Source organism: Amia ocellicauda, chromosome 18 (genome assembly GCF_036373705.1).
Source record: "Amia ocellicauda isolate fAmiCal2 chromosome 18, fAmiCal2.hap1, whole genome shotgun sequence".
NCBI lineage: Eukaryota > Metazoa > Chordata > Actinopteri > Amiiformes > Amiidae > Amia > Amia ocellicauda.
The window spans coordinates 5,678,500-5,703,631 of record NC_089867.1 but is presented as its reverse complement, the minus strand read 5'-3'; the positions used below and the strand labels follow the sequence as shown (position 1 = coordinate 5,703,631).

General features: G+C 37.2%; 1 protein-coding gene across 2 annotated transcripts in view; it reads left to right on the top strand.

Annotated features, from left to right (window-relative positions):
• deptor (DEP domain containing MTOR-interacting protein) overlaps window positions 1-18,781 on the top strand; it is a 42,025-nt gene extending 23,244 nt beyond the window's left edge. For both annotated transcript variants that reach the window (XM_066691398.1, XM_066691397.1), the window contains 4 exons: window positions 4,141-4,278; window positions 8,686-8,756; window positions 9,866-9,970; window positions 16,965-18,781. In XM_066691398.1, the coding sequence (XP_066547495.1) occupies window positions 4,141-4,278; window positions 8,686-8,756; window positions 9,866-9,970; window positions 16,965-17,093 (443 nt within the window). In that variant the 3' untranslated portion in view covers window positions 17,094-18,781. The remainder of the gene's footprint in view (window positions 1-4,140; window positions 4,279-8,685; window positions 8,757-9,865; window positions 9,971-16,964) is intronic.
• Window positions 18,782-25,132: the final 6,351 nt, after the last annotated feature.

Here is a 25,132-nt window from a genome sequence, read left to right as displayed (position 1 = left end):
GCTAAGGGTATTTTTCCGCTTTTTACTTCATAGGAGGTGTTAATAATCGTTTATTATATTTGAAAAACTGTGCAGCTGTTCTATTTCATGCTTGTGTTCTCAGGTCATGTCAGCTTCAAATAAGCACACTGTTTCTGTGTTTAAAATGTTTAATAATCTGTCTCAAATCGATCAAATAAAATGCTCGGATTCTTATGAGAAGCTCCTCTGTTCACAGGGAAAGAGAGAATTACAGTTTTCTGCCTTGGGTAGGTTTGCTCTCTGTGTGTGACGTAACATGACCGAGTTTGTGAAGACAGAGAGCAAAATCTTCCAGTCGCACTCTTCAGAGGAGACTGTGGAAATGTTTTCATTTTTTAATCATTAAACATAGAACACAATATAGCGAACGAATGAATGAAATTAAATTTAATGAAACCATCTCTGCTATTAGATGAATCCAGAGTGAATTCTGAAACTCACTAATTAAGAAGAATGCATAAAGGGGAGAAATCATTACCATTTTTCTAACCTCCTTGGCTGTTGCCAGCCCTCTTGGGTTACAGCCTCCCCTTGGCAGGCCCTGGTTAGATTTGGAAATTAAGTCTTAATCTGAATTGAATGAATCTCTCTCAGCATACAAGCTACACATCCATATTCTAGTATCATGAAAATGTCAGTAGTCAAGACTCAAGATTAAAGAGATTCAACATCAAGAATCTGAGGTCTTTGTTAGGAGCCAGAGTCTTAGAAAATGGATTCGGTGTCAGCTCAGTGAATGGTTAAAGATCCCCTTTTCGAAATGTATTCATCAGCTCTCTGGAAGTCGAACACTTAAAAAGTGGCTGGGAGAAGCACTTTCCTGAAACCTTGGGATCAGAGAGGTTTTGCAGAACTTCAATGGTAGAGAATGTGATACCCTTGTCATTTTTACTGTGCATCTCTTCTCTGATGTGTTACCTTTCCATTTCCGACATCCTTTCAGTGTGCAAATTGAATCTGGTATTGTAATGCTTTTAAATAGTTATGTGGTTTCAAGGTTGCTCTCTTGTTTTCTCCAGTTGGATTAAGTGCTTTCAGAGGTCTAGAATAGTTGTCTTGGGAAATGGGTCATATGCAGTATAGTAGAGCATGTAGTGATACAGCGAGAGAAAAATGTATACTGTGGCACGATGGTTTATTTTACAGTTGACGATATTTAGTTTTAAGTCATCATATTTTACCTCCAACCATCCATCAAGTAGGGTAAATTTACTCCTGTCACACACACAATTCTAGTTGTGCAAGACTGTTGGTGTGTACAGCTTTTTTTCTATTTTTTTTAAGAGCTGCTGTATATCAACATTCAGACAAAACATTTATCACAAACCATAAACTGAGGGAGTTGTTATCAAACATTCCCTAGAGCTGTTTTATATGAGTTTTACATTTTTATGGTATTATAATATCCTTGAAGGCACCTTAAAGGAAACTCCCTGACCTTGGGTGTGCTATCTTTGCCAGTCTTTACTTTAGAGTTGCAGAGTCCTGGTGTGTTGTACATTGGTGTTCAAATGCTGAAAACCCACACACTAGTACACTGTACATGACCGTGAACTCGATTAGAGAACCTGGTTGTGGTTTACCAGTTCAGCCACAAAATAAAAAACAGAATGGTATATATAATTAAAATACTGTTTGCAGTATTTATCAAAGAAATATAACATTGACTTTAATAATACTTCTCCTTGCTTTACAATGGTTTTCCTTTTTGTTTGCTTTTAACGTGGGACATTGGCCTCTGCCAAACCACAGGCTTATTTGTTGTTCTTGTAGGCAGCCCGGTTTGTAGTCCTTGTCTGTATTGACACAAGTAAATAATCTGATTTTAAAGGCTCACTCAGTGAGGAAAACGTGCATGTGCCAAACCCCAGTGTTTCATTGAAATCATTGTCAGTTTTCCCGATTAAGCTGTCATTTGTCTTGGTTTCTTTCTTTTTATTCCAATGAATTGAAGTGGAAAATTCCCTGCCTTGTGTTTCCATGATGAAAATTGAACCCCGTTCTTAAACAGAATGTTATCTTGCTCTTCGTGATATACAGGCGGGAAAGGACCTCCCACTCTCTCTCTTTGGCAAGTAATGTTTGCTTTATGGTTTGCTTTTTACATTACATAACCGCACACAATAAAGATAACTATGACCTTCTGAAAGCAAAATTAATTGTCTAGTACTGTACCAGGTGAGAAGCATTGGCTTTGAAACATGGGGCCTTGCACAGAACGTAAGTGTTCCTTTGTTTGTATATTGATGTATTTTATTATGTCTTATTGCTCACAGGAATTTGACTGTATTTGTAAATAAGAAATTACTTTGCTCATTGTGTTAATGGTAACTGTTGTTGCAGGAGATCCTTTTTTTTCAATTAGATCACTGGTTCCATATGTTTGTTTCTTAGTTAACATTCTATGGTCCAGATTGTATTTAACTAAACAGATGTGCAATTTATTCAGATCATACATTTGTGTATCTGTGTGTTTTTATTTATTTTTATTTGATAAAGACTTCAAATACATTTAATAGACTTTTGCTTCTAACTTGCTTAAAGACAGGTAATATGGCTCTGCAGTTATCATTTTGTATATGTCTACACATTTAAAACGTTTTTTTTGTTTTAAAGTTGTGAGGTTAGTTGTTTTTTCTTGTTATGGTAAGTTATTATGTTGCATTTCCAAGGACTCATGCTCATATATACCTGTCATTCATTCAGTCCAGTGTAAGTATGGCATGAATCATGGACAGACCGTTCTGTAGACCGTTTTGGTGCAGGCAGTCATTCGGGGTGGCCGTCCTCTCTGTTGTTTGAGTTAAAGCCTCAGTCACAGAGTGTGTTGCTGGTTGTCTGAAACACAAGGACAGAGTTGCTCTCAGTGTAATTCAGCCTAGGGAACCGAAGTGGTATCACTTCAGGTGGTTTACATTCTGTTCCCACAGCACTGTTCTTCACATTAAATAAAGGCATTGTAATGGTGTTACCTTACAGTACCTTTTGTTTGTTTAATTTATATATATATATATATATATATATATATATATATATATATATATAATTTTTCTGCTGTTTGTGCCCTTTTTTGTTGTTTATCTTTTTTATTATTATTATTATTATTATTATTATTATTAGTAGTAGTTTTGGTATTGGTAGTATTATTGTTAAACCACAAAGCACATTCGATCTTCCCTTTTTGAGTAATTCCACATAATTATAGCTTGCTATTATACCACAGTGCATTAATTTTTGTTTTTCTTTTTAATACTTGCTTTCCAGTGGTTATTTAGCACTACTTATTTGGTTAGTTCAAATTAACTCTGTTTGACAGCTCTATCCAGTTGAGTCGTTATCTCAGAAAAACACTTGTTCTCTTGTCTCCCCTCCTCCACAGCAGACAGCTGTGCACATTGCCTAAGCCTCGTGTTGATGCTGTGTCCTACCACCTGCTAGTCAGCGCCAGACTCAACCTAAATGATAAAAAGAACAACTAGTTATTATAAAATATATACATTTTTGATGTTTTTAGAAAAATCCTTAGTGGACTGTGGTTGGCCGAACATAAGTGATTTATGTGACGATTGGTAAATGTGCGATACAAAGAGTGGTTGTGGACCTTCGAAACCGCAAAATAGCCAACTTGCGTGTTGTGCATTCCCATCACAGGCCTGTTACAACAATTATCACTTCTGGCATCACCGCTCAACGCCATGCTGAGTTACCGAAGAGCTCCACACCATGCTGATTTGGGGCTGTGGAGCTCTTCGGTAACTCAGCATGGCGTTGAGCGGTGATGCCAGAAGTGATCATTGTTCCGAGTCACAGATTAAGTGCTGCTTGAGAGAGGGGCCTCCCGCGCCCGATCAGACTGTAGTCAGCGACAGTGCTTGGGCCTGGTCCCTGCTGGAGCACATTGTTTTATTTCATCACCTAACCATTTAGAACAAGCACTAACACACATTGATTCCCAAAATATGTGTGAGTCACATGAGAGGCAGTCAGGGCTCTGGACTCCTGAGCGGACAGTTGTGGGCTTAATTCCAGGAGGGAGACACTGCAGTTTTACCCTTGAGCAAGGTCCCTGAAATGTGGACGGTGTCTGGTAGTGATGTCCTGATCCCTGTCTCTCCGCAGTGAGCCCCACCAAAGAGATCAAGATCGTGTCGGCGGTGCGCAGGAGCAGCATGAGCAGCAGCTGTGGCAGCAGTGGATATTACAGCAGCAGCCCCACGCTGAGCAGCAGCCCACCTGTACTCTGTAACCCCAAATCAGGTAAGACTAGAGCCATGTGACCTTTGTTTCTAATGGCCTCAATTCCTTGTTTAATTTTGTTGTTGCTAGGTGTCATAGTTTCTGGACTGTCGCTCATTCTTAAACTACATTGTTGTGACATCATTCCATTCCACTTAGAAAGAGAGCGTTTCTGGCCATAACAAGGGATGCAGATGTACCTTATACGCAATCTTGAGTAAAGGAAGTTTAACAGTTTTGCCTGTCCTTATGAATTGTGTTTTATAGGAAACCAGTGTGACGTGAGGGTGTATGTAGTCAAAAAGATGCCATTCAGGGGTTTGGACTCACTTTTCCTGCCCTGCAATTCTGTTTATTACAAGGCTCCTGTTTTCTCATTAGACATTGTTGCTTTTGTTTGTTCAAAATGCACACCATGTCCAGCAAATTAACTGGAAGCGGATACAAGGCCGTCTACACAAAGGGTATCGAGAGTGTGGTAATATATTTCCAAGCTGTGATCTGGCTAATGCTCCACTGTGAATATTCACATTCACTGTGAACAAGTCGCTGTAAAACAACTGAGGACTGAACAAGCACAAAGATCTGTGTAGTCCCCCTACCGTGTGAAATCTCCATATTCTCTTAAGATTGTGAAGACGGAAGCCTCAATCCCCTTTTGAGCAAACTGGCTGTGTTCCCTGGTGATTGCTCTAGTGAGAAACATTTCAAGACTAGCCAAGTAAAAGGAATCATGGTCAGATCACACGTCAGAGTATTTGTTTCCCATACATTTTGACTCATAAATCTTTTCTGGAAGTCAAGGATGTTAGTGTATCTAAAATTTTACATAACGTGATTGGCCTCTTTCTGTACTTCCCTTGTCACCACCCCTCTTGAGTAGCTTAGTGACCTGTAAATGGACCAAAAACATAGTCATCTAGGATAGCCAAAGTTGACAGCTTTGCTGTGGCCATAATTACTGTTCATGCAAGAAAATGTATGATGTAACCAAAACGCATTTCTACAGTTGTTTGACTCCTGGACAGTTAGTGTGAGGTTTAACATTTTAAAGCCATGTGGACATCATCTGATATTCATCATATACACTTTCATAATTGTTAGTTGATACCTCCAGGTATCATGGAATATTAAAACATGGGAAAGGCTGTGGCCAATGAAATATGGTGAGGTTTAAACATCTGTGTGCAGCAGGGTTACAGAACCACATTACATAATCTCTCTGGAGTTAGTATGAGGGTCAAAGCAGTGAGAAGAGGGGTGTCCAGCTGGCGATTGGGAATTGGGAGGGTATTAAAGGTAAAAATATAGGGGGGCAATGATAATAAGATCCTCAGCACAGTTTCAGAACCTGTATATAATGAAAGTTGTCAGTTTCCAGTACTAGTGTTGCTTTGAAACCTCTAAGAAGGAATTGAAAGGCATGAGGTGTAAAGTGAATAAAGCACAAGAAACACTAGCAAAAGAAAACCAACAAACAAAACAAAAGGACACACATGTATAATAAATCCAGTCTGAAAGTTACCATACCCAAAACGTAGCTTGTTGCCCTAAGCTGTCAAATATACTGAAGGCGTTTACTTAAATGTTGGCAAGTGTATTTATCTTTGCTTATATGAACTGTTCTCCCCTCCGAAGAGGTATGTCAAAAATATATGACAGCTCATTTAACGCATCATTGGAAAAGAGACTTTATGGTGAATTTACATTAGGTTCAGACATTGTGCAGTATAGAAGTGTAGGACAGAAAGCTTTTCAGACTGCCAAATAATAGCTTCTCTTAAGTGAAAAGTTAAGACCCATTTTGCTAACAAGCACAACAAACAAAAAAGGCGAGTAGTGTCACATAAATGCTTCAGTTAACAAACGCACTCTGTTTGATTTTGTACAATTGAGCTTTTGTTCTTCCATCTTTTATATAAAGCGTTATGAACTTGAACCAAATATGATGTCAACATTTTATTAATATGGCCAACAGTGTTGTATAACTCTATATTTTTGTTTAATTGTTGTTTCCACATATATTATCATTATATTATTATAATGATTCCAGGACAAAACATGTATTTTAATTATTTCTAAAGGGGAAAGGAGCAGGTCAATAGTACATAAAGTTCTAAGCCTGATTCTCAGTAGATGTGATGTAGAAATGAAAACCGAAAAACCTCTTGCATCAGCCCCCTGGGAGCTTTCTTGGAAGAGCAGACAGGGGAAAATGCTGGGCTGTTGCTGCAGACAATTTGAATTGATTGAAGCAAACACCTGGCAGTCTTGTAGTTCTGTGCCAAACAACCGTGTGGGGGGAAAAAGTGCAGACCTGATTTGCACACAACACAAAGATTGAGTGTTGAGCTCTATCTGGACCTGATTTCAGAGCACAGGACTTTTAGAAATGTCAGAGCATTTAGTGAGACTGATTTTCTTCACCTATGCTCACTAGCAGCTTGCAGAACACATCAAAAATGGATCCTTTATAATAACAAGTTTAATGGAGTTTTAAACTGAGGTTTGAGAGGAGGACGACCCCAATCTCTTCCCTGACTTCTGTCTTCCCAAGCATAAATATCTAGCAACACACACTTTCCCAGCATTCATTACTTTTGCGTCCCTCCTCTGCCCCACACAGTGCCTTTACAGCAGCTCTTTGGCTCAGTTCTTCTCACGGGGGGGGTACCGATGGCCTCGTCCTCATGGCCAGGTCATCGTTCCCCCAGTCAAATGAATCTATGCCAAAATAAACTATTTACCTTCTACTAAGTGCATCTACTGGGGTTGTCTGGACTCCTGAATGTATTAAAAGCACAGTCACTTTAATGCAAAGTGTCCAAAGTGAATGCTTTTTAGAATAAAATCTAGTTTTTTAGCTGGTTGCTACTTTTTTAGTATGGTTTCAATTTATGACTGTTAAGTTAAAAATACTGCAAATTACATGAATGCACTCAAGGTTAGGCACTGGCAGATGGTTGTCTTACAGCTGGAGTCTATCACAAGAATTCATGTCTCAAAAAAAAAAGAGAATAAAAATCTGTTTCTAGGGTTTCAAACCATTCCAGGTGGTCACTCATTTCAGTTTATAACTGGACTGAGTTACAACCAAGGGTAACATTAACGTTAACGTTTTTGTGATTTTGTGCTCGATGTCACTGATTTGCTGTGGTGTGAATTCCTGCCAAGTGAATTATTGCTCGGCCTGGGGGATCGTAGTGTTTCTGCGCTAGCCTAGGGCTGGCTCTAAATAATGGATGTGCTTGCACTGAGAGAGAAATGAGGCACGGGTGCTTTGACAGGGCACCTCCGTTGACTGCAAAGAACGTTCCTCTGGAGCTCTAAGTGTCATTCAATTAAATGGCTCCTTGGTTCCGCCACATCCTGCGGAGTTTACTTTGGGGAATAAAAAAAGAAAAGCATGCCTGGAGCTGGCTGTCATTTGCCATCTGTGTACGAAAGGACAAGAAAACCCCAGAGAGATGGAAAATAAGAGAAAACAAAGTTGCTTTCTTGGTGTGTGTGATGAAAATGGGCAAAATGAGGACATACTTTCGGTGTTTATAACTCCAGTTTGATACACCATATATAAATAATATAGAGAGGTAAAACAAGTTCAAAACCAGCTAACCAACCAAATAATTATAATGTGGCATTTGAAAGCTCCTGTTTAACCCATAAGGTCCTAGTGTGACATTTAAGATGCTCGACAAAAATAATAGATTATCCTAGTTTACTGGATGTCTTTATGTGACCTATATGTCACACTGGGTTCCTAAAGGTTAATATATTCCTCATTGCATTCAGGGATCTAATTCAATTGATTGTCCAGAGGGTTTCAAAAGCTTCACGTCATCAGTCATTTTAGTTTATGGACAGTGATACTGAGCAAAAGGCCTTTGAAAAGGCCAAATGTGATAATTTTATAAGTTAGGATGCTTTCAGGCTTATGAGTGACATTGGTGACTTTCTTTCGTTATCATGGTGATTTTGTGCATAATGTCCACCACTCCACCCACGAGGAACCCTGCTGCGATAGCCAAGAAAAAAAAAAGTTAAATAAATTAAATTCTCATCTCTCTGATTTGTGTCTGCTAGGTATGACTTTTCATTGTCAGCGTTAGATTGTTAGACCAATATTAATGGTTCTCTGTAGTTTGGCCAGGTCTTCATTGCATATGAGAATGCATTCTCAGTTTACATAATTGGTAAATCTTCTTCAGATATACATTATAATTCTAACAAAAGCATCTTATCTGTTCGGTTTTCAGCAGATTGTTGTGGCTGCTTTACTTGGAGGAAGCAATGAGAAAAAGCAATTCAAAGAAAATAAAATCCAGTGCTTTTGTTTTTTATTTTCTTTCTTCCCCTCATCGTAAATACAGTGCAATGTCTGTGTTAGTGTGAGTATTAACAGTGTGGGACTCTGTGTCTTTCTGGCAGTTTTGAAAAGACAAGTCAGCCCTGAAGAGCTGCAGACCCCTGGAGGCCCCTACATGAAGAAGACATTCACAGTAAGTCCACTGTTTCCCCTGAGACAAAGGCATCTTTAACAGCATTAGGCGCAAGTCACCATCTGCAATTAGCTGACACAGAAAAGGTCCTTGTGAATCAGTCTAGGTAGGAGGATTCAACGCAGTGGATCAGTTTGTCCCAGTGTGAATTGAATTCTCCAATGTGATGATTAATGTTGCTCTTTGGCACCTTCAGGGGGAAGCGGTGATATTAACTTGGGCTTATTATTCTTATTCAATTACTGGGTACATTTATGTGATTTTTCCAGCTTCCCCGCAATCCTCACCAGGATAAGCGGTTTCGAAAATGGATGGATGGATGGATGGATTTATGTGATTTTTGCGTAGGAGGGTATTGTGTCAAGCACAAAATGAGAAGTTTAGAAAACATCTGTAACAAAAAAAGAAAACTATATAAAATTGAAGCTCTATTGTAAAGGTTGTAGGGCAGACAGGAGAGTTATGGCCTTGTTAAATCCACTTGTACGGATATATGGGTGTATAGCATCACATTTCAAAGCCTGCCTGACCTTACCTTGTATACAGTTTCTGAATGTTTCTTTCATATCATGTCAAGTGTGTGGGTCCCTCTTGCCTTTCAGTTTGTATCGTTGCCTGGTTTGTTTAAGTTTTGTTAGCGTCAGTACTTTGGCAGCATGGAGACACAGGCTTATTTCAGCCAGGCCAATTTTTCATTTATTTAATCCTGCCGTGAATTTGATGATGAAGGCCAGCAGCTGCATGTCATACCAACCTTAACTTTAGGAGCTGGTTTCATAGATCCAGACTTTCACAATGGACTACCTAGTGCTATTTTACTGCTGTGTTATATTTAAGAGCTGTAAAACCAGCTGTTGGAGTTTGAAAATAAGCCATGATCTGAGACAACCCTCCCACAACTGTAGTGCTGCTGAAAAGGTTATATGAATTGGAAGTACAGTACTGTGAATGCTTCAGTTCAGCTGTGATTTTTAATGAACCTTTCAATAGAACCTTTTTGTTCATGCCAGAAAGAAACTAACAAAATCAGATACTTTTCTTCACATGAGTTGAAACCTTATCACATCCTGTGTGTTTCAGCTTGTGCTTGTGTTATTGTGTTGTTTCAGATTGTGGGAGACGCAGTGGGCTGGGGGTTTGTGGTGAGAGGAAGTAAACCCTGTCACATACAGGCAGTGGATCCCAGCGGCCCTGCAGCAGCAGCCGGAATGAAGGTAATTTTTCCTGGTGCTTTACTGTAGCACAAATGGGGTAAACTTCTACTAGAAAATAAAATATCCATATCAAATTGCCACACCAGTATCTAGCATTAAATAACTTAGCATAATTTAGTATTTGGACTTGGATAGTATATAAGCTATCCAAATACAAAGAATAGCATATTTAAAAAGAAGTTCAGACTTAGGGTGTTTCAAAACTCTCCCTTGTACCCATCGTACTATCTAACTCATCTGAGAATCAGTTAAATTGACTGGAGAAAGGTAATAAATAACTGATATCTCCCCCTATTTCAACACAGATGACTTATGTATTCACATCTTTTCAAGTGTACATTTGAAACTTGGCCAATGATAAGAATAGCACTTCTTCAGACCTGTGAAAAATTTACTAGCAGGATCTTATTGAGGTGGACTAGTACTACAAGCAAAGGACATAACAAAGGACTGAACATTGCAATTATTTATTTTTTGTGCAACAATAAACAGACTGTTGCTGTTTTATTAATAACTTGCCTAGTTAAAAAGCTCCCTCCAGCATTTTCCTATTCCTTTCATTTCTTAACATCCACTCCAGTCATACAGTAGTAAAGGCAGGCAGCAGTAAGTCATGAGAATTTTAATTTTTTTTGCTCCTCCCACTTGTGATGGAGCTGCCTCAGTTCTTAGTGTTTGTCACCATCTACAAAAGGTAGGAGGTATCCGTTCAAAAGAAAGACGATCATTGGAAGTAATGGAGATGGAAAACAAAGTTAACTCTTTCGCTAAGTTGGGAAATTCAGACCATCATATACAAATGACATTGTGGCTAGTCAAGTTTTCCTTTGAAGTCCAAAATCAATGGGCCTCATGGAAATACCTGACTTTCATTGTATTATCCCTCCCTGCCTTACTGTGCTCACCCCTGCCTATGTATATTTCAAAATATGGCCAGAAGCCCATAGTTAAACAGAATCTCTCTCAAAATCTGGAATTAATTTAGAAAACATTTTAGTTGATTGTCGATTTCTGTACTCTGCACCTACTGACATTAACCACCTGTTTCCTCCTTTGCTTACAGACCAAGTATCCCGTTTGGTCCAGAAATGGGATTAAAACCATTCAGGACTTATGCAAAGATAACATTTGTAGGTCTTTTGAACAGCTTGTAAATAAATCTAATCTACCGCAGTCCAATTTCCTTTAGATACCTGCAAAAGTTAGGCATTTCATATGTAATCACTAATCACTCCCCCCAATTTCCCATACTTCCTCCAAAAACAGACATGGATGCTATACTTAGAATGGTACCAAGTGACGGTTATGATATCCAAAATTTATTTCACTATCTTTCTTGCCCATTCTTTGTACACTGTCCACCCCTGTCTGTATTCAAAACTCTGTGGGAGATAAATTTTAGTCTTTGTCTGATTGCCTGTCTTTTGCCACTCTAGATGTCTTATACTTTTTCATTGGAAGCAAGATGCCCCACCCACATTTGTTAACTCGATGAGGAACACTGCAATATCTCAAATTGGAAGAAAATAAACCATACGGCAACCATATTTAACTTAGACAATTTGACCTTTATCATAACTGGAGGTTGAATTACCTATGTCAATTTTGACCACCTCTCAATTCTAGTTGCTGCTGGTTGTACTTGACAGTTTATCTCTTTATTCTTTTAAAAATATATAGTTATGTATTTATCGATCTATTTATTATTATTTAAAAAAAAGTTTTTCTCAGGTATTACTTTTTCTAAAAACTTTTTTTTAAAAGCAGACAGATTTATACAGACTTACGATGTATCTGTGTGTTATACTTTTACATGCATGCATCTCAGTTTGGTGTTGTGTCAACTACAAACTCAATACAAATAATCAAGAGAAAAAGAAATAAAGGAAAAATCTCAACCTCAAATTGCCTTTTACTCTGTCTAATGAAGGAATGGTTAGAACTTGGTGATCTACAAAACATCTGGGCAAATTAATGATTGGAACTGCAGTCTACCCATGTTTTATTGCCAGGTCTGGGACAGGCACAGGCATTGGTAGTAAGCTGGGTAAGGTGGCATTTTAATGTGGGAGGTATAGAGATATACAGTGGTGCCAAACCATTCAATAGAGAAAACGGATGAGTGAGGTATAAAAGAGCGACAACCTAATCTCGGAAGCAAAATAAATCCGTGTTTCTCTCCTTGCTGAACAAGAGCCCAACAAACCCATCCCATTTAATTTTCTTCTGTCAGCTTATTGATATTACTGCTGCTGCTGAGCCGTATCAATTTGCCAAGAAATGAAGTTCAGACTGTTCTTCCCTGTTATGCAACTGTAATCTGTTTTTTCTCCATTTGAATGTTCACTACATAACTGTATATAGGTCAAACTAAAACATCTTGCTACACTGTTCAAATAGCGTGATGCCATGATGTGGAGTTTGCAGTGTGAGGGACTTCTCTGCTACAGTCCACTTTAACTCTTAATGTTGCCACTAAAATGTGCACCTTCCATTTGATTTTAACTATTTTTGCGATTCTTTAACTATTAATTATTTTAAAAGTTTAGTATATTTTCAGAAGCATGGCCTACTTTTTCTTTCTCTCCATTTCAACAATACAGTCCCCATGTGTCTTCCTATAGTTTGTCCATTGAAAGTAATATTTTAATGTCAAAAGTCTACTGTGTTGAGTGTGAAATGTTTTCCTAAAGGACAGATTCCAAAAAGCCTCGGAATTCATAAGTATTTCAAATCCATCAAATGGTCAACCGCATTAGTTCAATTACATGTTTATTCAGAAGGGAAAATCTCCAGTGGCCTATTGAACAGGGACAATGGAAGGCCAGGGTGGTGGTGTTTAAATTAAGTTCACTTTACTAAAGATCCACTGTTCACCTGTTTCCAAAGTTTAGATGTGCTGGGTGTAAAAAGCATGAATTCAGATTGAGATAGGAGAGGAAGGGTTGGGGTCAATTCCACTTTTCCAATTCTAGTTCGCTTTTTCAGCCCCATTCTAAATTCCAATTCCAAGTCCTTTTTGCCACTGACATAATAGGCTCGACTGGAACTGGGATTCAATTGAAAAAGGAATTGCCAACCAAAATTGAATGGGAGATCTGGAATTCACCCCAGCCCTGGTTGAAGATGACGAGGAGAACTGAAGGCAGAGATCCATGCTGAGTAAATGAAGGCGAACCAAGATGCTATATATAAGCCATTCAAATCACTGTTAGAAAGCAATCCAAAATATTCAGATTATGAACCATACAATATAAGCAGCTGGCCACCCTCACATTAATTTGACTTCAGTTATATATATATATATATATATATGGAAAGTAAGAGAACTAACACCAAATGAAGCACTGCTGAGCAAAGAAGCAGGGACTCAGTGGGAATCCTCTAAAAGCATTTCCAGGTCAGTAACTCTATGCTGTAAATCACAATACTGAGGCCAGATGGAGCAAGCACAACTCACAGTCTTTGGGCCATATTCAGAAACCTGCTCCACTGGTATAAGTTTACACCTGCCTTTACTAATAATGAGGAGACAGAATCAAATAAATGTCTAATAAAACATTCAGTGATAATTAGTTTGACAATAGCAAAATCAATACTTTCTTTTTAAATTTCATACCATTTGGTGTTTTTTTTTTCATCCGTTTAAAAAAAACCTGGTAAATGCAATATGACGGTAAAGCTGTATGAATATATGGGCCTTTTTGTAGTTATCCTCTTTAGGTAATAATATTCCACGTTTTGTTACTTTTTAACTCTGAATTTAAGTGCTGATGCAGAAATTTTGAACTGTTTGTGAACTCAAAGGTGTTTTTTCTCTTCACTTGAATATTATCATACAAACTGAAGAATCTGGAAACAAACGACTGAATTTAAATACATAAATGAAATAATTATAGAGAAAAGACCTCTGCGCTAACTGCAGTGTACCACAGTTGTTGCGTATCTTGTTTGTAAGTTAGTGTGTGCTCGCAAAAGGCCAAAGTTTTTGAACATTACTAAATTGGCTTTTTTCTGCTGTTAGTACCCTCAAGTGAGTACATGAGGATTTATAAAAGAAAATACTTATTGCGACGATTTCTCTGGTAGCTCCAAGTCTGAAAGCCTGTTTTATGACTTTGCACTGCTGTCCAGCAATACCTCCAATGTCATCCAGTTCTTCACTTTTGCCAGGTTTGTTTCCAAAGCTGGCTTGGGAGCCATATATGTCTATCTCTTTATATTGAAATTGCTTATGATTGATGTAGAGCAGACAGAAGCAGAACCTCAAAGCAAAAAGCCTAACTAATGCCAAGTGTGAGGAAGCATGTCTTTGAAGGTCCTGTTTACGACTGTAACTGTCTCCTGTTAGTTTATGAGACTGTTACATTGTTACAGCACAGAACAATTATTCTTGTGTTTAATTTGATTGTTTCTTTAATAATTTACTTCTGCGAGTTCAATCTTTATCCGCCGTGTTCTTAAATTCCTTCATTCAGGAATCTAAAGCTTAAGTCAATAAATCTTACAATCACAGAGAATTAAAAATAATGATAAATGTTATGTGTAATATAAACCTAGTGTTGTGAAATTTCTCTACCAGTATGAATCCTCTTTGCAGTTAGGATTTTTTGCAACAGCTGTCATCCCACTGAGCCCTAACTACTACCCCACACTGCCACTAGGTTTCTGTAGTTCATGCTAATACAAACAGGAAGAATTAATTTCTGAGATTGGAAAAAAAACGATGGCATTAATTGGTTGGAACTGACAGAACCTACTCTTTCGCCTGTTTGCTTTTATCTCAAGCAATTAGGAAATACACTTTTTAAATTGGGATCAATCAATCTTGGCCTCCCCAAGATGTTCCCACTTGCTTCGATCTATAGCTTCTCTAATCTATGTCACATCCGCAATGTTTATTTAATCTTTCCATATTTTTTAATCTTGAAATTCATTTAATAGCTTCCTTTGTTCATATAGATATGTGTGCGTTTTTATCAGAATTGGAGGTTGTGTCTTTTCTGTGATTTCATATTCAGATTTTTGCTCAGCTTGTCAGCATGTCAGATCCCTTCATTGTCAAAATCAGCATGGCTCATGTCAGCATTCCCGAGCACACTTTACAATCCAAAAGGGCTTTTTAGTATCTATTGCTGTTTATTTGAAGAGTCTGAAATCTGTCTGGACAGTGATGATTTATTTAAATCCCAGGAACTTGTTTAGGGAAACTAGTAATTGATGAACAGGATGTTTGCTGCTTATTGCTCGATTTATGGCTATTCATAGTAAACAATTTACATAATTTAAATACTAATATCGTTATTTATATCTAAAGGGAAGTCAATTCATGTCTGTCTCTTTGTCAAGCCTGCTTGACAAAACATATAAACAAATCTATCGGTATCTGGGCATTATTTTGGCTTTATCTTTGAAATTAAAAATAACTAAACAGAGCAGTGTCATGGTCATCATAAAAAGCTGGTGTTTAAAAACCTTCTGTGGTGTACTTTTGGGGAGGGGGGAGTGTGATACAAATGCTAGACTGTGGGAGTGGAACTGTGTGGGGTAATAGTTGGATTAGAAAACTAATTCCAGTGCAGGGTCATTTGTCCACCTTATATGACAGGAATGATAATCACACCATTCCTTCTCTGAGACATGCTTCCCATGGCAACAAAATATTACAGAAACCCGTTCAGTCTCAGAGAGACGCGTTGCTTCTTTGAGAGAACAGAAATTTCCATTTATGCTCAAGCGGTGTAAACAGTTTGTGTTCTATTTAACATCTATTATACCTGACCAACTGGTCTCTCTAGTCATTGTGGTGACTTTATAAATTCTGCAAGCACTATTTGAGTTTCTGTGGGACTTAATATACATATTAGAATTGCTTGTTTCAGAGGTTTAATGAACACAAAACTACTTTTTTTCATTTCGAAATGTCTTACCATCTTGATTTATATTAGGATTTTTAAGTGTTTATATTAATGTATAAAATATATATATATTGGAACACAATTTAGGAAAGTCACATTCCTAAAATTGGATATAATGTGGAAGAAATGCATTGTATTTTCTCTCTTTCTCATATACAGTATTATCCTTGAATAACTGGTTTTGCCATGATACGTTATTCTATCAATAGATAGACACAAGACTCTCACTATCAATGCTGGCTGACACAAATATCATTGTCAAGATACCTTTAAAACATACTATGTGACCTCTGGCACAGTGCTTTACCTGCAGCGTGAAGCCTGTTCCTTTGTTTCTGGTGTTATAGTGTACATTGCAGAACAAGTTTTTCACTGACTAAGACTAAACCAGTTAGACTCCTCCATGAAAGCATAAATGACCGCATTTTAAAGTCAACCTTAAATTAAATGTTATTGTAACGAAAGGCATTTCAGCATGTGCTTTTGTCCTAATGAATGTACCATTCTTTTTCTTTTTGACTGGCGGTTTCATATTCCTTTGCATTTTGATGTATATTGTTTCTTGTAACTGAGCTTTTTGACTCTAGAATTGATTCATGGGTAAAAAACTCTCTGGATCAGAGCCAAGAAAAACAAGTTTTAAGATTTTGATGTGATTGTAGACAACATCTTCCTATCACTGAAACTGTAACAAAGGTGAAATCCTTTTTTTATTTTTACTGTTGGATTATTATTGATTATATTAATCTGTGTAGAGTTCAAAGGTCAGCCAAATAGTGACCTATTGGGGGGGAGTATTTCCTTAATAGTATGTAGTGTTTGTTTGATAATAATAAACTTAATAATAATAAAGATTAATACTAAACTTTATACTTAAAATACATATATTTTTATTTAGTTCAGTTGACTTTTAAGTTATAGACTTTTGTGTATTTTGTGTTGAATATCAGTTAAACTAAATATTAGAAGTCTAATCCTGATTCTGTTTTATTGATCTGTGCATTTCATGTGTGTCATCCTTTTCAGTTTTTCTCTAATGCCATTCTCTCTCTCTCTCTCTCTCTCTCTCTCTCTAGGTTTGCCAGTTTGTGGTTTCTGTCAACGGGCTGAACGTCCTGTCCTTGGATTACAGGACCGTGAGCAACCTCATCCTGACTGGGCCACGAACCGTTGTTATGGAAGTCATGGAGGAAGCCGATTACTGAAACAGGAAATGAGGGCCGCCTCCTAACTGGTGGGGAGCATCTGACAAACCAAAGAAACCCCAGCACAATCCACCTCCACTCACAATCCTCCGAAACTCACCTCCGCTGTGATTGTGTCCGTATGGCATCATCAAAAGCATTAAGAGAGTGGTTTTCAAAGAGGCTGAATTTCATACAGCACCCCCTTTTGTTTTGTGTATAAGGTTGAGGGGGAGTTCAGTAGGTTTGATGCTCCCCCACGGAGGAGAAGCAGGCACTGGCGCAGGGAGATGCATAGGAGCCTTATACAAGTCACCTGACTGTGCTTCCTCCCCGAGCCTTGACTGTGCTTTCCATGTCCATTAAAAAGCCCTCCCTGTTAGCTGTTAGGTAAACAATTATCAATGAAGGCTTGCTTATGTGTGAAAATGTGTTGCTTGATAATGCTTGATCGCTTTATAGAAAGTCGTCTTTTTATAGCAAGTGCGCTGTAGATGCAGAATCGATACGCCCCCGAAAAGACTACACTATGTTAATGGGAATGTTTGTTTTTGGGGACGTATCTTATACAAAATCATAAGTGAAATGATTTGAGTTGTCCAGTTTGGAGAGGGTCACCACAATGGGTCATTGCATGGGGTAAGGTGAGAGGGGGTTTGGGGCAATGCATGGATCGTGGCAGTGTACTCTATAGGCTTAGCATCCTATTGGCCACAAGGGTAGAAGGCGATGGTTTTCCCCTCAGTACGCAGGCACCCAGTGAGACTTATTCCTCCTGGCGAAGTGCGAACAAGACATCATCTCTTGTGAAGGGCAAAAGGAGGCCCTCATCAGATGGCGTGCCTTCATTTTCATCTTCATAAACGTGGGGTAAAGTAAGGAACTGGTTATCGTAAATTTGAGATATCTGAGGAAGAGGATGTGACTGGAATCTTGCAAAATGCGTTTCTTTCCAGACGGGAACCTTTTCTGGGTTTCCAATGTTGTTCATAGTAGGGCGATATCTCCAAGTGTGAGTCAATTGTATTTTTTGTCATTTGTGCTTAGCTGCAAAAAGTACATTGAATATTCTTCGTGTGAGTTTGTGTAAAAGTATAAGGCAAAGCTCTTTCTACTTTTAGTGGGGAATTGTAATCTTCTCAACTTTTTAACATTGTTTAATACAGTTCGGTTTCATCTGCACATATGCACTAGGTAAGTCAGAAAATGACTGTCCAGTCCTTCACTGTGCGTTGGAAAACTACATTTATAAGGGAGAGTATTTTTAGGCACAGTTTAAAAATGTGGATTTATATCTACTACTTAAATAATACATCAACATACTGTTTAATAATTAGTGAAATAGTAATTAAACATGGTATAATTTTTTGTAAACTAAATGAGTATAGCCTTTGACTAATGAAAAGCACTTAATTTCCATGTTGGCCAAAACTTAAGCTGAAACTTCTGCCTATATGTACAAGTGAATATTGATCTACCTAATTTTGGAGATTAAAAATCTCAACAGACACTGCCGGGACCGGTAAGGCTAAGCTTCACATAATGTAGCTGCATGATTACAGCTGGGGAAGCAACTTTGCAGTAAAGTGTATGATTTGTATGATAACTAACAATCGGTATAACAGTGTAATAACAATGATGAAAACCATCATTTTAAAAGCGCTTTTTTTGTGTAGCACTTGCGAAAATACACCACCTCTAACAGAGAAATGACACATATATATATATATATATATGTGTCATTTCTCTGTTAGAGGTGGTGTATTTTCGCAAGTGCTACATATATATATATATATATATATATACACACACATTCACACAAAGCTATATATAATATACCGAAACATGTTTATGTAATGTATATATACATTATACAACAAGTTATAAAGTCATAAAACAAAGATGTTTACAAACACTTACATCATTCATGGGGGAACAAAACCATGGTGTTCTTTCATACACTTCACATTTAATTTTCAACCGACTTCTTCAAATGCATTTCTCTCTTGAGAATTATGAAGAACAGAATTTGCTGAAGTACAGTACTAGTCAATATGAAAAACAATTCGGGGACACACAAAAAAACTTGTTTGAAAGGAAAGCAGTCTGTAAGTCAGTGCATGCTTTTCATCAAGGACAGCTGTAAAGCGCACACAAACAGTTCTTAAGCTATTTTGTTTTCTTAACTGAACTGAATTCACGTTCACAGGTTTGTCTCTTTTCAGGGGACTTGCCAACAAATGACAAATGTTGAACACCAGTTCTCATAATTGTGTGTCCAATATTTGTTGTATTATTATTTTTCCCTTACATGCAACATTGCCTGTCATATCTCTCCCCTAATAATCTACTGTGATTGAATAAACCTGTCATTAAATATTTCATGTTCATTTGTGATTACAATGCTGCTGAGAATAAGGGTACTGATAATGCTATTGTTTTATTTTAGAGATTTTTTTTTTTGGGGAAAGTGTCTATTGACAAGCAGTAAGAAAAAGCAGCAACAGCCTTACATACAGAAGAGCAACTGATGCTAACATGCACCTTGCTTGACTCAGTACAGGTATAAAACTATGCCTTAATACTGCTTTACATTACTGGTGTGCTGGCCAATATGTTCATTGCCAAAAGACACATTTCTTAAACTGTTACCAGGAAAGCTTCTAAGGTTTTTTGCCACAGCACCAAATTTGTCTCTACTTTTTCAACCTCCAAATAAAATCCAGGGAATTCTTTGAAGTTCAAGTGAAATATATTCACCCGATTTATTTTTCTAAAATGGCACTGTCTGTTACTATCCAGACAATTGGAGACTGGTTTTGCTCTGTGGCAATAAGCTTGACAATATTTGTTTAGTTTAAAACTTTACGTTGCATAAGAAAATGCCTTTTTTAAATGCAAGAAAACCATGGACAATCAATGGTAATTTTTATGCTACACAATTAATGTTTGAAACAATGTTTTTTTCTTAAATTAAATTCTGACTGTGATTTTGCTCACCTGACACGTTTTTTCTGCTTCTGTTTTAGCTTTATTAAGTAAAAGATAAAAATCTTTAAACTTTAGCTTATCCTAAAAAGGGACTACTATACTTTTTCTGAGATGTTTGGGAGTATACAGTATGTTAATATAGCACTTGAATTTTTAAAGCCATAACAGCTGACTACAAATGCAACTAAATTTCAAGATGATTGTCTTTGCCTTCCTTTAAATCAGGACAATGGAAGAGTGTGGGATGTACCAATCCACATTTTATAATGCAGAACAGATAGTATAGTTACATGTAAATCTACAGGCATTTTATTAAACTACTTAACTTAATTAAACCTGGTTTCTTTTTTTGCTTAAAGGAACTACATCAACAAAAACGGCTGATTATGTTTAATTCAGTTGTGTTACTCAGGTGTTTCATAATCATTGTGCGATTACATTTGTGTAGTTTTTTTTTTCTGGTACACACTTGTCTAGGTGTAATAAGATTACACTGCTCATTTTCATGACTGAAGAGTATATTGTAATAAATGGTTTTCATTACCTTATTTTCATGGTTAGTGGTAATACTTATTTGAGTGTGTCGTACGAAAGTTGAAACCTGGTGAATCAAGCACCACTTTCATTGAATCCTGAAGCTCGATGAAAGGTTATTTAACGCAGAGTACTTAAAAATTGCTGTAAAACATATAGGTATAGCAATAACAAGGTATAGATATTTGTTTAGTTCATTTGTCTGATGCCTGTATCAAATGTGATTCGTAAAAAACATTGTAAATGTACAAGGGAATGTAAAAAGTTAAACATAAGGAGTAGTTTAACATTAACAGATTAGAATACAATAATTAAATACAGTATACAGTGAACCAAAAAGAATACTGGTGATCAAGTTATCAAATCTGATATTCTACAGTTGACAATAGGAAGTACTGCTGGGAATAGTTCAAAGATTTCAAAGCAGATTTGATAGTAGGACATATATGCAGCCTGCACAAGATACAGGTGCTATAAGGTCAAAGGTCAGAGAGGGTTCCATTTTGATGTTTGTAGGTATATGGTTTCACCACTGGGGTGATGCATTCATTTTGTACCTCTCTTAAGTGTGCAAAATTATGCAGTCCGTAGGTAAACATATGCTAGAGCATTTTGTTTTATGTTGCAATAGTCTTGAACTGAATCACTTGAAAAACACTTCAGTGCCCTCTGCTGGTAAGTAAAGAAGAACTAAGAACTCAACATACAAACATTGCCTCCAAGAAATCCAAATCAATGAAACCTATAATATGATACATGATTTAGATCTTAAAAAGCATATAGGTTTATATGAGTATATGAACCATTTGATTCATTTAATGAGTTTGTTGTTACAATAGGAGGCATTGTCCTGGACCTTGAAATAAGTAGCAAGTTTTTAAGAATATTTTATGAGGTGTGCAAAACTAAGAATACATGACATTTGTAAGGTAAGTATAATTACATATCAAGTTACATATTTGACAAGTATTTTTTACTTCAAGAAAAGGGTTGTACAATAAAGTAACTTTCCATGTTAATTCCACCACAAGGTGGCACTCATGTACAAAATATAATATTTTTTTATCAGTTGAATTGAAATGTTATTTCTAAAGCTACTGTCAGTATGTAGTCTTCAAATAATTATTACAGATCTGTGTTGTGTGTGTATAGTGCTGCTGCTTCTTATAAGATACAATCAAACTTTCTAAGGTAAAGTTTTTTACAAATTAAAATAGCTCTGTACTAAACAAGTGTTAGTATGTATTATGCACATTTAAATGTTTACTTTTACCTCAAAAACCTGCAAGGTGCTTTTATTTTGATTTGGTTCTGTCTCCCTTTCCCCACTTGCAGCATTTATAGAGCCGGTATCTTGGGAACAGTGAGTTCATTTAAGTAGCAGTCTGATCTAATAATAATGAAAAATGAAGACTGAATGGTTAGGAGGCGTTTTCAGTCTTTCTTTCATCCAGATTCGTGAATCCATTTGCTTTTGTTGCAGTATAAACAGAGATCACAGCAAAACATTCAAAATAAGTGTGAAATTCATAAGGTTATACAAACAGTTGAAAATATTCATGCATAAGCTGCCGCTGCAAGCAGACATCTCATGTAATGTAAAAAACAGTCATTTAATGTATATTATTATAAGCTAAACTGTCTGCTGCTTGTAAAAGTACTGAAAGGCTATACAAAGAGTAGTCTAAATGCTCCTTTGATGAACAAAATGCATACAACTGAACAAATGAGGAAACCCAGATTCCTTTCATATGTTTTAGGTGTATTATTGCTCCTACTGTGCTGTTCCCAAGGGACTAACACAAAGGCAACAGCTTTTCTAAAGACCTGCAATGTTTTCTCTTTTCCACACAGATTAGGATGCAAAGAGGGATAGATCTGGCCGGTCTTTTCCATTTTACTCTGGGGGACAATAGGCAAAGTACTGTACACAAGGCTCTCCAGGACGCCATTCCCTGATGCCCTTGAGATAAGTGCCGCTTTCTGGAGTGATTCTGTAAACTCCTCTAATCTCCTTGGGGCTTTTATTTTACAAGCCTGGAATTCCACCAAAGACCTCTCGAGGTGTTAAAATTCCTCCAACCATACTGGAAGACCAAAAAAAAGAAAAAAGGAAAAAGGGCTGACACTGCTGGTGTCATAAGACTAAGCCCCCAAGGTTAATTGAAAGATTCATGCTGATAGATTGAACCCTGTTTGATAAACTCTGCACATTTATCATCAGTTTTGCTGTCTTTAAGCATTATAATTACACAGTGCAGGGGTATTTTACACACGGTTGTATGGCAAACCGTGCACGGATCTTACTGCAGTGATGCTATGCGGTGAGACCATTGTTCAAAGACAGTAATATGATTCTCCTGGTGTTTGTATTTTCAACAACTCCAGCCTGCCATATATTTTAACAGCAGTGTAGCTTATATATATACACACATACAACTGTTATCAACACCATACTGACACCTGTTTAAATGTCAAGAACTGCTTAACAGTGCTTAGATTTGTTTCTATAAAGGTTCTATGATCTCCAGTTCAGCTTTTAACTTCCCATTATGCTGTTGGTGGAAATAACATGGGGTAGAACTAACTGATCGATTTTTGACCATAGCAATCTTACAGAACCATTAAACTCAGATGCACTTATGCCCTTAACGGGTTTGCTTTGCTTGGCTTATGATATTATAGAGCTTAGCATAAATATTCATCTATATGGAGATAGGTAGATAGATACATGCATAGATATATTCCTTCTATACAACAATTCCTTTATTCATTTTTCAGAACACTAATTCTTACCTATTTAATCTCATGAATTTATTTTATGACCATGACCTGTTCTCAAACATGCATTCCTGAAGAACTAACAGCCAGGCGTGTGGGAACTCGTTCTCCCAAAATCCTCTGATTGAGGTACACAGGTTTGGAGCTTTGGGTGCATTTACTCTGTGTAACACCCTGTGATAAAGGATAACATGTTCGTAGGGATCCGATTGTGAACAATGTAAGTTACACGTCTGCTAAGAGGACGCAATGCATCCATCTATTTAAAGCAGGCGGGAAACAATCTGAGACATAAAAGGGGAAATCTGAGAGACAGTTTCATTTTTTTTTGTGGAGCAATTGTTTTTTTTACGTTGATTTTATTTCATTCAATCTATACGTCCAGCCTAAAAAAAAGTTATTACGAATGCAAGTTGTGATTTTTTTATAGTAAATCAGGTAATGTGTATTATATCATCCTGCTCAGTTGGCAGGCGGCAGATGTTTCAGGGAGTGTTCAGTGAGTAATGTGCTTAACATTGCTGCCAAACTGCAGGCTGTCGTTTGTATCTTACAAGTGAAATAATTCAGACATTTCACCCTGTGTGCTGGTGACTGGCCAGTACAGGTACGCTTCTTAATGAAGTCCCTTTCTGATTTTTATGAAAAAACAGTCAAAATGTAACCCTGAGATGGCGATTCTCTCAATTAATGTATCTGATGTGAAAAAACATGGCTGTTTTTTATGCAGGCCATGTTACACTGTGCATATGTACTACATCAAAGCAAAACTTGTTGCCAGCTTTATTATTAGAGCTGGGGGAAGAGTGAAACTGGGCTCACTTGTGACATACTGGTCATTCGATGTGAAGGTCCTCCCCCCTGGGTTCCAGATGAAGGCAACCTCTAATTATCAGACTCAACAGGCTACAACAGGACCCTGAGTGGCTCATGGAGCTGTCGAGTTGCGAATTAAAGGAATTAGCTTTAAAAAATCAGGTAGTAATACCAAAATGTTAACTAAAAAAGTGCCAGTATTTTTTTTTATTGGAAAGGACTGCCATCAAAAAAACTACAATTTAGATGCATTAATGATCCCATGATTTGCACTCTGTTGATCCAGCAATAACAAAATAAAAAAAAGGTTTTGTTTACTGTAAGGATCATATTTATTTTATTTTCATTTTTGAACAGATCTATTTTCAGTTAACCTTGGGTGTAATTATACCCAAGGGGAGAATTATAGAAATGTCTTGTGTTTATAGAAATAAACCGTAATAACATTGATGGAATCTCAGGAACTTCTTGGAAGGTGTTCCACTAAATGTTCCCTCCACTCCTTGGTATGGGTCCAAAGAGCATATATTTCTCATTTTAAACATCCCCAAGCATGGCAATTCTAATCACAGGTGATCACAAGCAGGCCACAAAATGATGGAGAGGAACTGACTGGATTAATTTTCTGTGGCTGTTGGCAGCTACTATAGTTAAGGCAATTCACCCCTGGGCTACAAGGTCATAGGTCAACAAACTTGTTGGTATTACCTAAGGAAAATAATACAACCAACAAAAGCAATGGGCTTCAACAAGTTTCCACATTTTTTGGTTAAATCTCTGAGCTGTATATCTTCCTTCCTCAGCAAATTCCACTGTCCTCATTATTCTCCATTAACATCTCATTCTACATGCATCAATGCATATGACTTTTCTTTCGGTCCCATTACCACCCAAGGTGTCTGTAACGCTTGATTATACCATCTCTCTCTATATTTATA